Consider the following 16,099-nt stretch of genomic DNA (forward strand, 5'->3'; position numbering starts at 1 on the left):
ATATTTCATTATATGTCTTTTTTATAGTCTATATCTGAACTGTCCAATACACTGGTCTTTTAATATTTAAATATAAATTAGCTACAATTAACTGGAATTTAAAAAGGAATTGCCCAGTTGTACTATGTACCTTTCAAATGCTCAGTAGCTATGTGTAGCTATTGTTCTATATTGATCTATACTATTCTATATTATAGCATTTCTATCATTTTTGAAAAAATTCTATTGGACAATTCTGGCCTATATAGTTATCACAACATGTCTGTGGTTTTGGAATTGTTTCCATTTTGAAGATTAATTCACTGAATCTCAGAGAATTAAAGAAGCTTCAAGTTATCTGCTTTTGACACTGGAAGCCCTAGGATTTGAATTTAGCTTTGTTATACTGCAAAGAAAATGCTTCCAAATCTATTTGGACACATTAACTACTTTTATACCTTTGTGAATAGGATTATGCTTATGGAACAACCTTCATATGTCTTGTTTCACACAGAACAACAGTTGGTAGGATTTATGAAATGTTTCAGATGGAGTCTCTCACCTCCAGCCCTAAGAACAACTCATTTCCAGGATATAGGTTAAAATGAGATGTATTTGTAGGTCATTCTCCGATTACATTTAAAATGCATTTTAAAATCAAGAATCATAGACTCAGGGCAAAATCTCTAATTCTAATAAAATTTATTTTTATATTGATTTTTGTGTACTTATTATTTTTGTCCTTTTTTGTTTTTTAAAAGACCTGAGTATATCAATATATTTTCAGAGAAAAAACTCTGAGCACTCTGCTACGAATCTTTTGAGTCTTGACACTGTAGATGATGGGGTTCATCAAGGGTGGGAAAAGGATATAGATATTGCCCATGAGGACATGGACCATGGGGGGGAGATGCTTCCCAAAACGGTGCACCATAGTTAAGCTAATGATGGGGATGTAGAACACGAGGACAGCACAGATATGGGAGATGCAGGTCTGAAATGATTTATGCCGTTCCTCTTGAGAGGCAATTGCCAGGACTGACTTAAGAATCAGGACATAGGAGAAAAGAATAAGAAGAGCATCCAACAATAGCGTGCAAATGACCAGCATCAGGGCATAGTAGCTATTGAATCGAATGTCTGAGCAGGCTAGGCGGAGAAGGTCCTGGTGCAGGCAGAAAGAGTGAGAGAGGATGTGGGGATGGCAATAATTTAAGAACTTTAGGCGAATGATGACTGGAGGTATGAGTAAAGTACTCCTACATAAGATTGCCATCCCAATTTTCATGATTTTGTTATGCGTTAGGACGGAGGAGTAGTGTAGTGGGTGACAAATGGCAATGTAGCGGTCAAAGGCCATCGCAAGGAGGACAGAAGACTCCATGAAGGACAAACCATGGATGAAATAAGCCTGTGCAATGCAGGCATTCAGGCTGACTTCCTGGCTGAGCCCCCACAAGATCCCCAGCACCGTGTGCACTGTGGACAGCCCCATGCACAGGTCAGTGAGGGCCAGCATCGCCAGGAAGTAGAACATGGGCTGGTGCAGGCTTGGCTCCGTCCGGATCACGTGCAGCACCAGGCCGTTTCCCAGAAGCACCATGGCATAGATGGTGGAGAAGGGAATGGAGATCCAGTGATATTGCTGCTCCAGGCCAGAAAATCCTGTAAGCAGGAAGGATGAGGAATTCACGCTAAGGCTTAGTGAAGCCATCGTGCTGAAACTGAAATACGTCTCCCAGGCAACAAGAGTGTATATTTCAAAGGAAATGCTCCAATTTTAAATGAGTTAGATGGAATTTTGAAGTAAATAAAATGATTCTAAAAATTTACTAACTTTGTAAAATATAGCCAAGCAATTCTGTTCTTTAGAATCATATGATCTGCTGCCTGGAAGAGAATGGTCTTTTTCCAGATATCATTTAAGAGCCATTATTAATCGACCAGCAGGGTGCAGAGCTATACTTAGAAGCCACATGTAAAAAACAAATAGACTAGAGTAGAAAGGTAATTTCCAGAAAAGATATGCTGCCTGGGACATTTTCCCAACAATGCTGGTGAGATGTTGTACCTGAAAAATTGAGAGCTGAGGTTCTCAAAATTATTATTGTTGTCCTCCTCCTAGTTCATTAAGCATTTAAAGTGAAGACTAATCTTTTGAGCTTGAATATCACAAATTCATTTAAATAGTCACTTCATACCCATCATTTTCCATTTGGTGCTGTCTCCAAGTGTATTTTTCCTCCAAATAATATTTAGTGAAGGTGTTCCTGTTTTAACTGGCTCCGATGACATAGCCAACAATTAATTTTTCTTCCTTGATAATAGGTACAGAGGATTATTTATGCATGAGACCTTTGGTGCATGGTTTCCAAAGGAGCTCTGGTCCCCTGAGATGTTTGGCTCATCTTTGTCCTTATGGCATAGAAACTTAAATTGAAGACTCATACCCTCTGACATCAACCCAGTGTTTTCTATGCAGTTATTCATTCAATTAATCAGTCAGTTGAGTATTTATTAAATATGCACTTATGGAAGGGGTTGAGCAATTGTTTTCTTTTTTTTAGAACCTGCCATTCTAAAGATCAGAAGGCCAATGTTGAACAGCTAAGTCTAGAATTTTAAAAAGCCTCATTGCAACAAAATTGATTGGCTTCTTCTTTATATAATTTCCTGCCTTGAATTCTGGTCCTGGGAGCTATTACAAGAGGTTTAAAGGTTCTTGTAATGTAGCATGTGTTTAAAAGACTATACTGGCTTTCACATTTGATTTAGTTATTCCAACATGTTAAAGTAGCTTCAGTTTCTGGCTTCCTTTAGTGACCTATTCTTCATCTTCGTCATACTGGCCCACCAGGCAGTTCTTCAGGCTGATCTTCTTCTGAATGTACCTTTTGACTGTTCAGCATTAGATAACTTAGCTCACTATTTTTAGTACATTTCCCTCACTAAATGCTTGGAGGGTTTTTTTGTGTGTGTGTGAGTTTTTTGTTGTTTTTGTGGGGTTGTTTTGTTTTGTTTTGTTTTTGCCCTTTGAAGAAAAAGTTGTCAGTCTTTGAACACATATCTTCTTTTACCTCTCAAAATTACCATTTGTCTTCTTTCATAAGAGTTTTCTCCTGATGTTCTCTCTGCCTAAAATGTTCTTTCACAAAGAGTTTTCCCCAACCACTGCCTCCTCTTTGTAAAATAATCTTGAATTTTTTCCTCTGGACCTCAACCATCACTTCTCAGGAAGACTCCTAATTAAACGTGTCCCCCACATATTTATTCTTTTGATAACTTATTTATCTTTATAAAATTTATTCAATTTATAATCTGATATTCATTAGCCTACTTATTTGACTAATGTCTCTGCTACAGACTGAATTGTAAGTTCCTAGAGAGTGAGAACACTGTCAACTTTTACTCATTATTATAGCCTAAAATTTGTACCTCTAAGTCCTTACCACTTCCATGAGCTCCAACTCATGGACTCAGCTGCCTACTTGATACCTCCATCTGGTTATTTAATCTAAAAACTAAAATTATAGCAATCAAATACTTGATTTTTCCCAGAAATCTATTTTCTCTCCATTTCCTCCTAATATCAAGAAATTACTGCACTCATCACACAATTGCTTAGAAAAACTCTTAAGAGTCATTCATGATTACTCACTTTTTTTTCTCTTTCCTGTCTATCAAATCCTTCATCAAATTCTATCATTTATACCTTAAAACAACCCTGAATCTGATAACTTTTCACCTATATATTACTGATGTCTTTGTTTATAACCACATCATCTGTTCCTTGGCTGTTATAACAATTTACTAGCTAGTTCCATTGTCTTTGTACTTGCCTCCTAAAAATGTATTCTCCCCAGAGAAACCATGCTTTTCTACAAACATCTACTAGATCGCATAAGTCCTTGTTGAGAAAAAAAAATCTGATAGATTGTCATTGCTCTTAAAATAAAATATAAAGTATTTATCATCTTCAGAAATCTTTATATGACTTGGCCTGTATAGCTCTCCTGCATCATAGACCACTGGTTGCCTTCACTCCCTAAACTCTGGGCATCATTACTTAAAAAAAAAAACACAAAACAAATTAAGAGTATTCCTGTCTCAGGAGCTTTGTCTTTGATCTTCTATCTGCTTAAAATTATTTACTCCAAACATTTGCACAAAAGCTCCTTTCATCATTCAGGTTTCAGTTCAATGTTGCTTCTTCAGAGGCATTTTTGTTATCATCATTTTTTTCTCCCATCCTCTCAAATAAGTTACTCTCGTTGCAATTCTCTGATTTGTATTTATACCACTTATTATGTGCTGATTGTCCATTAGATCTATTGGAAGCTCCAGAAAATTAAGACCATGACTGTTTTTTTGCTCATTTGATATGCAAAATGAGACTTAGCATAGAGTGGGTATTTATTAAATAATTGTTGAATTAATGAAGTAATCTATAAACTAAAGTTGCGCAATTACAGCGGTATAAAAACAAGATAAATGCAAACACTTTGTAAAAATGCCATGAGAACTAAACACTCAATATGTACACATCTGATCCTTGCTGGCTACATGCTATTAATCTTGTATCAACATATATAAGGTTTATATGACATATAAAACAGATGCTGCCCTAGGAATTCTTGCTGACCTTTGGCATAATTCTCAGAATTGAAATATGATTCCTATCATACCAAGCCGAACCCAAATATAGAGAAGGTCCTAGGATTGTTGACAAAATGATCCAACAGTCTACTGGATATAGACATACATTAAAAGCACATACTTTCATTCAGGCATCTTCAAACTAGCCACAATGTACATGGTGCCTCCACAGAGGATATCAGCCTTTTAGCAATAGAAGAGAAATAAATGTTGGAGACTTTTTTTAATCCTATTTTGAGAGGTAGGATGAGAATCAGGAGATAATAGGGTTGTTGATACCAACAAATGAAGATTTCAAGAGGAAAGTGTTCGTATATGTCAGATGCACCATATTCTCCACCTGTGCTAAAAAAAGGGAAAAGAAAAAAAAAGGCCTTTTATTTTCCCAAACATCATGTTGTGTTATGCCACCTCAAAGTCAGTATGTGTAATCTTATTTTGTTTTAATTTCTAGCAACCAGAACAATGTCTGGCATAAAATAAATAATTAGACAGAATGAGCAGCAGTGAATTTGAGTCTAGGGAAGTGATAGGATTATGGTATTCCCTCTGCATTTTGTTTGGAATTCAGGAATATTGATTTGGAAAGCACATCTGTGGTCAAACTAAACAGATCATGCTTTCCAGGGACTCTTTTCTTCTGATGCTCTCTGATTCAAACTGACCTACTAGTCCAGGTATCTGTCTTTTATTTCTATCTTGTAGAAATGATTCCCTATGTGAATACTAGCTGCTTTTTTCAGATTAGGTGGGTGATGACCAATACCCTAAAACCATAGAGGAAAAGTGCTGGATTTAAAAGTCAGTGTCTTTATATTAAATAGAAAACATTGGGGTTTTTTGCCAAAACAATTCAGTTTTTTGCTTGTTCTTCAGCATAGGTATTTAATGACACCCACCCAGGACCTGCTTTGAACAATAGACTAGATTGTCACTCTTTGATGGACAATTCCTCTAAAGATCTCATCTGGCAAACAGCAGGGGGCAGAAGCAGTTCATTGATTTTTTTTTTTTTTCCTTTCTTCAAGGATGCAAAAAGCAGGTTTTTAAAAAATTATTATTATTAAAATATTGAGGTGACATTTGTTAGTAAAATTATATAGGTTTCAAATGTACAATTCTATAATACCTCATCTATATATTGCATTGTGTGTTCACCACCCAGAGTCAGTTCTCCTTCTATCACCATATATTTGATCCCCTTTACCCTCATCTACCACCCACCTCCCCCCTTACCCTATGTAACCACTAAACTGTTGTCTGTGTCTTTAAGTTTTTGTTTGTTTATTTGTCTGGTTCGTTTGTTGGTTTCAGTTTTATACCCACATAGGATTCTTGACTTTTTCTGTCTGACTTATTTCACTTAGCATGATAATCTCAAGATCCATCCATGTTGTTGCAAATGGCAGTATTTCATCTTTCTTACGGCCGAATAATATTTCATTGTGTATATGTACCACGTCTTCTTTATCCAGTCATCTATTGTAGGACATTTTGGTTGCTTCCATGTCTTGGCCACTGTGAATAATACTGCAATGAACATCGGGGTACATATACCTTCATGAATAAATGTCTTCAGATTTTTTGACCAAAAAAAAAAAGCAGGTTTGTTTTAGAACTGGCTAAGCATAAGTGAGGCCAAGCCTTTAAGTGTTGTGGCATGGCTGAAGAGATTTAAAAAACCTTCTATAAATCTAGCCCAAAGAATTGGGTGTTCAGAGGTTTTGAATACAATTAAGTTCACAGACAAATAAATTTGCAAACTTGTAGCAACAATGTCGCTAACCTTTTTTGATATCAGAGGGATTCTGCATTATGAATTTGTACCAACTGGACAGTTAATCAAGTTTACTATTTGGAAGTGCTGAAAAGGCTGCATGAAAAAGTTAGAGGACCTGAACTTTTCATCAACAATTCATGGCTCTTGCATCATGACACTGCACCAGCTCACACAGCACTGTCTGTGAGGTAGTTTTTAGCCAGTAAACAAATAACTGTATTGGGACACCCTCCCTACTCAACTGATCTGGCCCCTAATGACTTCTTTCTTTACACAAAGATAAAGGAAATATTGAAAGGAAGATATTTTGATGACATTCAGGACATCAAGGGTGATATGACGACAGCTCTGATGGCCATTCCAGAAAGAGTTCCAAAATTGTTTTGAAGGGTGGACTAGGTGCAGACATCAGTGCATAGCTTCCCAAGGGGAGCACTTCAAAGGTGACAGTAGTGATATTCAACAATGAGGTGTGTAGTAATTTTTCTAGGATGAGTTCGCGAACTTAATTGTCAGACGTTGTATGCTATCATTGGAGAAAATGTATGTACCACAAACCCAAAGTAGGCTTAAAATCTCAGTTTACAAGAAGGGTTATGATGATTAATTTTGTTAATGATGTACTTATGATATATTATTGCTTATTTCTTATTATTTATTATAGATTTTGTGTATTTATATTGCATAAGATATCTACAAATAATACTGCCATCATTATTGAAATATTGAAAAATTATTATTCATAATTTAGAAGCATGACAAAAATTACATTACATGGTGCATCTGTTTAACTGTGACCATCTGGGTATTTAAGAAACTTCCATTAGGACTTGTGTGATTTAATTAAACTATGACGTAAATAATCTCTCTCAAGGGACTTTGTTTTATATTAACACTTTCCCCATATTTAAGAAAATGTGAGAGAACTTAAATAAAAAAAAGATGTAATAAAATGATAAACATTAAATAAAAGGTGAAAACCAAGCAGAAAAGTGCAAAAAAGGCAGCAACTAAATCTATCTTTAATTATACTAAAATACAGACTTAAATTTCTGAGTGTAAATACTTAAATGTTACACATATTTAAAATTGTAAATTACAGAATAGACTGAGAAAATATAATTCAGTAATCTCATTATAAAGATAAAGAAACTTGTAGCGACTGCCTAAGAAACTAAGTACCGAAATCCAGTCTGTGAGATTCAAGTCCCATTGTTCTCCAAAGCATTTCTATGGCTTCCGTAAAACCATCTATAATCTCCTTCTCTATCACTTCTCTCATTTTCTGATCTTCACATAGTGGAGAAGAATAGCTTTGCCAATGATAAAAAAAATTGTCATATTAAATCAGTAAGGCCTTCAGAAAGAGATCTAGAAAATTTATGGATAGTACATATTTACATCTAGAACCAAGATTTATTCATGGAAATTTATAGTACCATAATCATCTTTACATGCTTGATAAAAATGTTATTAACAATGAAATTTTGAATTCATATACTGGCATTAATTTCCTTTTCCACTATCCTCTACAACAGGAGAATATGAGAAGTAAATTAGCTCCTCAAATTTGTCTGCTTCGTCCCCAACAGAGGAAGCAGTACTTTGCCAAAAGTAGAGTCTAGGCCCAGATAACTGTTATTACAGAGGTAATGTGTCCCCAGAGCATAGGAGAGAGGGATGTTATAGGCAGTAGAGTCAAGGATGACTAATAGTGAGGAATCCCCAAATGATTGCCCGAGTTTCCTACACAAACAGTGGGAATCCAAATTCCCAAGGATGGCATGGCCTCCAGAGCATCCCTAGTTAACATGACTTGCCTGCTAGCCCTACTGCTGCCACAGAGATAGGGCTCTTGGCTGCAATACCTTGTGCACGGAGTAACACTGGCCATGATCGTAGGATCGTGGGGGGCAAAAATCAACCTATCCTGTGAAAGTCTAATCTGAACCAGAGAAAGAATGGTTGGGAAAATACAGGAAGGGAACTAACTAAGGGAAGGGAAGTACTTAGTGTAATTCACCAGAATGTTATCATGATGTGGTGTTACTGGGAAGAAAAGATGGTAGACTTCCCTGTAGGGTTTGCATGGGACCATGTGTAACTAACATGGCACCTCACCTTTCCTGTCCAAGATTCATCTATTTTGATAGATGCAGTGCTGAGAGTCTTCCTTGCTGTGGCCTTTGGCAATGGATTTTGGATTGTGTGAAAATAGACCATATGAGTTAAATTTTAGTGTTTATTGGCTATTGCTATATTGTGAAATTGTAGCAGATACAACATTTTAATGTCTGAGATTCCTAGAATTCCTATATCTTTAGATTTCTAGAATATTCCAGAGGTGATAAAGGCTCCTTATCTGAGACACCAGAGCTAAGCATGTTTGGAAATAAGACTAACCAGATTTCATGGTCTACAAATCAGGTATGAGCCAATTGTGTCTCTTAGACTGAAAGTGGTAACTATTTGAAAGGATCCATTATTCTAGAATGGGGGCAGTATTATGTAGTCAGAACAGCACTGGCTTTTGGATGAGAAAAATCTTAGTTCTGCCACTTATTACTTTATTTATCTTTCCCAAGACCATGTGTGTAAAATGTAGCATAACAACACCTTAAAAAGCACAAGATGTAGCAAGGAACCTCCTTCTGTTTATTTTGTTTTTCTAGGCTCTGCCTTTCCTTTTCACAGGTATTTCTATTGCTTTTTTATTTCCTCCCTCTTCTCCATGGAGTTAAGACTGTTTACTGAGATTTAGGTACAAAAGCTGATGTGGTGGTGAAACTTTAAATCTATTTAATTAAAATAATGTAAGCCTGTCTTAATACCTCAGTCCGTAGGCATTCCTTGAAATCCAAAAAAATAATCTGGCTTTTCCCATTGTTTAATTTTGTTTTAAAATATATTAAGTATAATATTCATATAGAAATGTACATAAATCATAAGTGTACAGCTTAATTAACAATTGCAAAGAAGAACAGCACATAAGACCACCTAGTCAAGACTGGGAGACATAGCAGATTTACATAATACATTGAAACAAACACAGAGAGGCAGCCAAAATGAGGAAATTGCAAATGAAACAATTCAGATCAGGAAATAGAACATCAAAAGTATTCTAAATTACATACCACCTTTCTAATCTCATATGTATATATTTGTCTCTCATGCCATTATTTACTTATTTTTGGCCTACTTTTTTAACCGTAGCCTGTTTTGAGCATATTCCACATTTTATTTGCCAGTTGTATTTTTTCTACTAAACATTAAAATATATTTTTAAAGTATCCTAGAAGACTCCCATGTGTTCCCTCTTTGTCATTAGGCTCATTCTCCCCAAAGTTAACCACTATCCTGATATGTCTCATTTTATCTACATGATTGATTAACTTCTCCTCTTTTTAAAAATGTATACAAATTGAATGTGATTATGCTTCTTATCTCTGACTTACTTATGCAACATAATACTTGTGAATTGCATTCATGTTGTTGATATAACTGTAGTCAAAATTTTTTTTTTTATTGTTGGATGCTATTTCATCTTATGAATATACCACAATAAATTTATTGCCACTACTATTGATGGGTATTTGGGTTCTTTCGAGCTTTTGACTATAATGAATAAGACTTCTACGAAAATTCTTGTACAGTTTTTGTAAACACACATATACATACATTTGAATCTCTGGAAATTGCTGTGTCATACAGTATGTATGTGTTCTTCTGTAGTGCATACTACCGAACTGTTTATTTTTGCATTGAGGAAACTGAGTTCCAGTATGTTTAAATTACCCATGACTGCATCTTGGAACAGCAATAACCAGTGCACATGTTTTTGCCCATACTTAACTAGGAATTGGATGAGGAAAACAACTGCATGAGGCAGGTTGGCCCCAGTAGAAACAAAATGAGTGAAATGCCAGGGCACGTAAGTAGACCCCACACTCCACTCAAGGTCATTCTCCCAAAAAGATCACGTTAAATTTCAGAGGAGGCTGTATCACCTCACTAAGGTAGGAAATCTCTTTCATGCAGACAGATCATTCTTTAACACAGCTGGGTATAATACATAAAGAAAAAGGAAGGGGAAGATTGCCTATTCTAAATCTTCTGTTATTTCAGTCTATTTCTGGTAGAGAAAAAATGAAATCAATGTCCAGTATACCTTCCTGTCACTCTACTTTCTTCTCTCTCCCTTCTCAACTTTTTTTTTTCTTTTTAAGTATTTTTGTTACCTTTTATTTCATCCCTTTTCTCCATGGATCAAGGCTTCCTAACCCTTGTTTAGGTGCAAAAGCTGATATTATGGTGAAGTTTAATTCCTAAGTCTATTGTCACAATGAGTAGGCAGGTGGGGAACAGAGGAAGAGAGAGGAGCAGCTCCTGTGAAGACCTAAAGTCCCCTACTTCATATGCTGGGCATACTGTTTTAGCAGCAGCTCAGGGCTTATCAGAGACTGAGGTCAGTTTTCTTATGCATTTTGCTCTCTTACAAATAAAGCAAAGCTACCTTTATCTCTATTTTCTCCTTCCAATAGTTCCTCTATGAACTTCATTTCGGTATTTCTGAATCTTTTCAATGCCATCTGATTTAGTTTCAGAATGAGGATATTAGACACTATAAGACTGTAAATTAAAATTAATGATTCAGGTTGACCAAAGGGACCAAAGAGCATATCATAAATTTGTATGGAAATATCTTATTGTCACATGCATCTGAGAAAGAGAATGATATAGAAGTAATTGATTGAGCAGTTGGAGATCCAAGACAGTTAAGTAGATAAACACTGTGCCTGCTTCCTTCCATGAACACATTAAAATTACAACTAAATTATAGAACAATCAACCTGGAGAACCATCTGAAATCTAGCTGAACAGAAGTTTTATAACTAAGGATATAAAGAAGAAGACACATAAAGACTAGGGGGGAGGGGTGGAGATGTAAAATGGGCTGGCCCCAAACCTCTGTATAATTGAGAGTCAAAAGGGATAGCTTGGCTGTGGAGATTCCCCACGAGTAGTGAGGGACTCCAGCTCCACACCAGGCTTCCCAATTGGGAGTACTGGTACTGGGGACATGGACCCCCACAACATCTGACTGTGAAAAACAGTGGGGATTCCAACTATCCAGATGGGACAGAAGGCTGTGGGGAAACCCAGACATCCTCTGAAAGTGTCAGCATACAACTCATTCATTTGCATTCACTCAGGCTGGACATTGGCAAAGGGATGGTGACTTGGGAGGGGGGGGGTATCAGAGGCATATGGGGAGGGCAGACTGAGGTGTGTGGCTTCTGAGCAAGGGCTGGAGGATAGTCACCGTGTTACCTGTGTGGGGTCCTTCTCCCATGCAGCCAGCAGGTGGATGCCCTCTTTCCTCTGTTGAGGTCTCTCCCATGCCCATGGCCAAATCTGAATCTGAACTGGTCTGGTGAGCACCACTGGGACCCTACCCCACCCACTCTCTCAAGGCCAGAGGCATTTTCTCAGTGAGCAACCAGCCCCACCCACATTACAGTTTTTCTCAGAAAACTACAGGAGTCTGCAAGCCCAAGATGGGCAGCAACTGGCCTTGGTGTGACCTGAGACTTTTGATGGGTAGCTACAGGCTCAGCACTGGCACTAAACCAGAATCTACATTAACTTGGACAACATAACTCATCCCACCCTGGTGACTACCTGAGACTTTGCCTCACTCAACTCACGTACCACACAAGCCTTTCTCAGCAGCTGAACCTAATCGGAGACAACAGGTGGCAGCAGGCCTCGAGATGTCCCGGCTTTTTGTGGAGCCACCCCAGGTCTGGTACTGGTGGCAGATATCCTCGGTTCACAGTGTGGCCTCTCCCATGTGCCTTCAGGTTTAGCACAGGCAGCAAATAGCCACAGAGCACTCTGTAGCTCCTACCAGGTAGACTCCAACCAGTCACAGGCAGTGGGTGACCTGGGCCTGCACCAGAGCTCATCCCAAGAGGTCCCAGGAATAACAGACTTGGCTTCAGACCACAGCAGCGCACCACCAAATTAGGCCCACAAGTGGCACATACAAAGGCAATCTCAACAGTTACCAGAGCTCACTTGAGCAAATCTCCCTCAATAGGATAGCCAGCTACACAGCATCCCATAAACTGTGGATGTGGTTAATGCCACAGCCAATCGACCTGAGGGTCAATCCCACACACTGATGTGCCAATAGCAATCATGGCTGAAGTATAACAGAGGACACACACAATCCACACAAGGGACACTCCTGGAGAACGCAGAGCAGGGGACCATGGAGACTATGCCAGGGCTCCAGAAGGCATGCACTACATTAGGCCACTCAGCCAAGACTGGGAGACATAGCAGATCTACCTAATACACAGAAGCAAACACAGAGAGTCCATCAAAATGAGGAAACAAAGAAATACATCCCAAATGAAAGAACAGGAGAAAAATCCAAAAAAAAAAAAAAAAAGACTAAACAAAATAGGGGCAAGCAACTTACCAAATACAGAGTTCAAAACATTGGTTATAAGAATGCCCAGATAACTTAGTGAGAACTTCAACAAAAAAATAGCAAGCATAAAAAAGGACATAGTAATCATAAAAAAGAACCAGTCAGAAGTGAAAAATACAATAACTGAAATGAAGAATGTACTAGAAGGAATCATCAGCAGACTAGGTGAAGCAGAGGATTGAATCAGTGATTTGGAAGACAAGGTAGCATAAAATACCCAATCAAAAGAGCAAAAAGAAAAATGAATCTAAAAAAAGTGAGGATAGTTTAAGAGACCTTGGGGGACAACATCAAGCATAAAAATGCGCGCATCATAGGGGTTCCAGAAGGAAAATATAGAAAGCAAGAATTGAAAACCTGTTTGAAGAAATAATGACTGAAATATTTCCTAACCTGGAGAAGGAAATAGACATAAAAGTCCAGGAAATAGAGAGTCCCAAACAAGATGAACCCAAAGACACATTATAATTAAATGGTAAAGGTTAAAGACAAAGAGGGAATCCTAAAAGCAGCAAGAGAAAGGCAATTAGTAACTTATAAGGGAGCACCAATAAGATTGTCAGCTGATTTCTCAACAGAAACTTTGCAGACCATAAGATATTGGCAGGATGTATTCAAGGTGATGAAAAACAAGGACCTACAACCAAGAGTACTCTACCCAGCAAGACTATCATTTAAGATCGAAGAACAGATAGAGCTTCCCAGACAAGAAATAGCTAAAGGAGTTCATCATCACCAAGCCAGTATTACAATGAATGTTAGAGGGACTTCTCCAAAATGGAAAAAAAAAAAAAAAAAAAAAAAAAAGATCAAAATTATGAATAACAAAATATAAATAACTACATATTTATCAAAATTACTTTAAATGTAAATGAATTAAATGTTCCAGTCAAAAGATGTAGGAGGGATGAATGGATAGTAAAACAAAATCCTTACATATGGTGCCAACAGGAGATTCACTTCAAATGGAAAGACACACACAGAAAGTAAAGAGATGGGGAAAAGACATTTCATAAAAATGGAAACAAACAAACAAAAAAGGGTAGCAATACTTGTACCAGATAAAGTATACTTGAAAACAAAGGCTATAACAAGAGACAAAGACAGACCCACTAATCCCACTTCTGGGTATTTATCTGAAGAAACCCAAAATGCTACTTCAATATGCTGTAGCCATATGTTCATTGCAGCATTGTTTACAATGACCAAGATGTTAAGGCAGCCTGGGTGTCTGCCGATGGTAGAATGGATAAAGAGGAGGTTGTATATATATACAATGGAATATTTCTCAGCTATGGAAGGAAATGGGTTCTTGCCATCTGGGGTGTCATGAATAGACCTGGAGGGTATTTTGCTGAGTGGAGTATCAGACAGAGAAAAACATATTCAATGTGATGTTGCTGATATGTGAAATCTAAAGAACAAAATAAACAAAACAGAAACAACCTCATAGATACAGAAAACATTTTGATGGTTGCCAGATAGGAGTTTTGGGGGTATGAGTAAAAAAGGGGACGGGGTTAAGAAATCCAAATCGGTAGTTACAAAATAGTCATGGGGACATAAAGCATAACATAAGAAATATAGTCACTAATATTGTAATAATTATATAGTCACTAATTTGTAATAACTATGTATGGTGTCACATGGGTACTAGATTGATCAGGGTGATAACTTTGTAAGTTATATGGATGTCTAATCACTATGTTGTACACCTGAAACTAATAGAATATTGTATGTTAAATGTAATTAAATATTAAAAATATATTTTAAAAGAATTTGTCATTTAGAGTACAGATCCATTCTAAATGTACATGAAAGGATAATTTAGAAAAAGCACATCAGATATTTAATCATACTGCAAAATCATAGTTAATTTTTTAAATTAAAATAAATATTATACTGGTGGAAGAATCAACAAACAGAACAATGGAACATACAGAGAGTTTGGAAATAGACCACTGTATCTATGGGATCCTGAGTCATGGCAAGGATGACATCACAAAACAAAAGAATAAATTGATTAGTAGATGATATTTTGAAAAACCATTAATGACTTGAAAAAAATGTGAAGCTGTATTTCTATCACCCTGCATATACAAAAAGAATTTCATGTAAAGTACATACTTCAAAATTAAAGTAAATCGACAACGCAATGTTAAGGGAAAAATCTTTGTGTTTAAATATTAGGGGAAGAAATCTTCAATCAGTTTTTCAGGTACAAGTAATGAGAAGAATTAAGCATTTCAGCTCAATACAACAGACAGAGTTAGTATACAGATTACAATGGAGAAAAACATTTTTAACATTTAAAGACAGTTGAAAAGAAATGTTGAAATTTATCATGAGATAGGAAAATAATTAAAAATTGAACAAAATATATGAATAAGTAATTCGTACAAAGAGTGAATTGCCTAGAAGATAATTAATGATTCTTAAATAAAGTAGTAATTATATAAATATCAATTTTAAGAAGAGGTGATATTAGTTTGAACTCATAATGACAAAACATTAGAAAGTTGAATAAAATCAAATGTTGAATAGAAATGCTAATAGAAATATAAATTGTATATGTAATTCGTGAAAGCTGTCCACCAATAGTTACAAATTAAATATTAATAAATTTTATGACCAAGCAGTGCCACCTATGTTTATATAACTCAAGCTATTTGGTCTCCTAAGAGAATGCACTGAAATATGTTCATTTTATTGCTGCTCATGAAACATCAGTATGAAAATGGGAGACAACCTCACTATCCATCACAAGGGGAAAGGCTAAGTAAAATGTAATAAATGAATATTACTTTTGCAGCTTTGAGAAACAATCAACTGGGTTCTCATTTAATATATTGAGTGAGAAAGGCAAACAAAAATGAGATTTTATGAGGAAATACAATTTGTGTAAATTAAAATACATACAATCATTGTGTATTTTGCAAGAGTACATGAACAGTGTTTAAGTATATCCTTCGCAAAATGGGATAATAATGTAAGAATGAAGTATAAAGGAGAAAATAAAATAAAAACTTTTTTTTGGAGTGGTGTTGATAATCTGTCATAAACTGAAAAGTATAATGAACTCAACTCTGTGCTTGAATTTCAAAATTATTACCATCATTGAAACAAAAACAAAAAAGGAAGTAGTAACCCAAACTAGATTTCTGTTTGGGTATGAGAGTGCA

The 16,099-nt window shown here is 36.3% G+C and overlaps 1 protein-coding gene across 1 annotated transcript; it reads right to left on the reverse strand.

Moving 5' to 3' along the window:
• Nucleotides 1–751: 751 nt before the first annotated feature.
• OR51V1 (olfactory receptor family 51 subfamily V member 1) lies at nucleotides 752–1,693 on the reverse strand. The gene has a single exon (XM_019715801.3). It carries the CDS (start codon nucleotides 1,691–1,693, stop codon nucleotides 752–754), a length of 942 nt encoding a protein of 313 aa, XP_019571360.3.
• Between the last annotated feature and the right edge of the window lie 14,406 nt (nucleotides 1,694–16,099).

Source organism: Rhinolophus sinicus, chromosome 14 (assembly GCF_057876585.1).
Source record: "Rhinolophus sinicus isolate RSI-liver-muscle chromosome 14, RSI-T2T, whole genome shotgun sequence".
NCBI classification, from domain to species: Eukaryota; Metazoa; Chordata; class Mammalia; order Chiroptera; family Rhinolophidae; genus Rhinolophus; species Rhinolophus sinicus.

Bases quoted from the DNA above. Each gene is read 5' to 3' on its own strand.
- OR51V1 (XM_019715801.3), bottom strand. From the start codon at position 1,693: ATGGCTTCACTAAGCCTTAGCGTGAATTCCTCATCCTTCCTGCTTACA.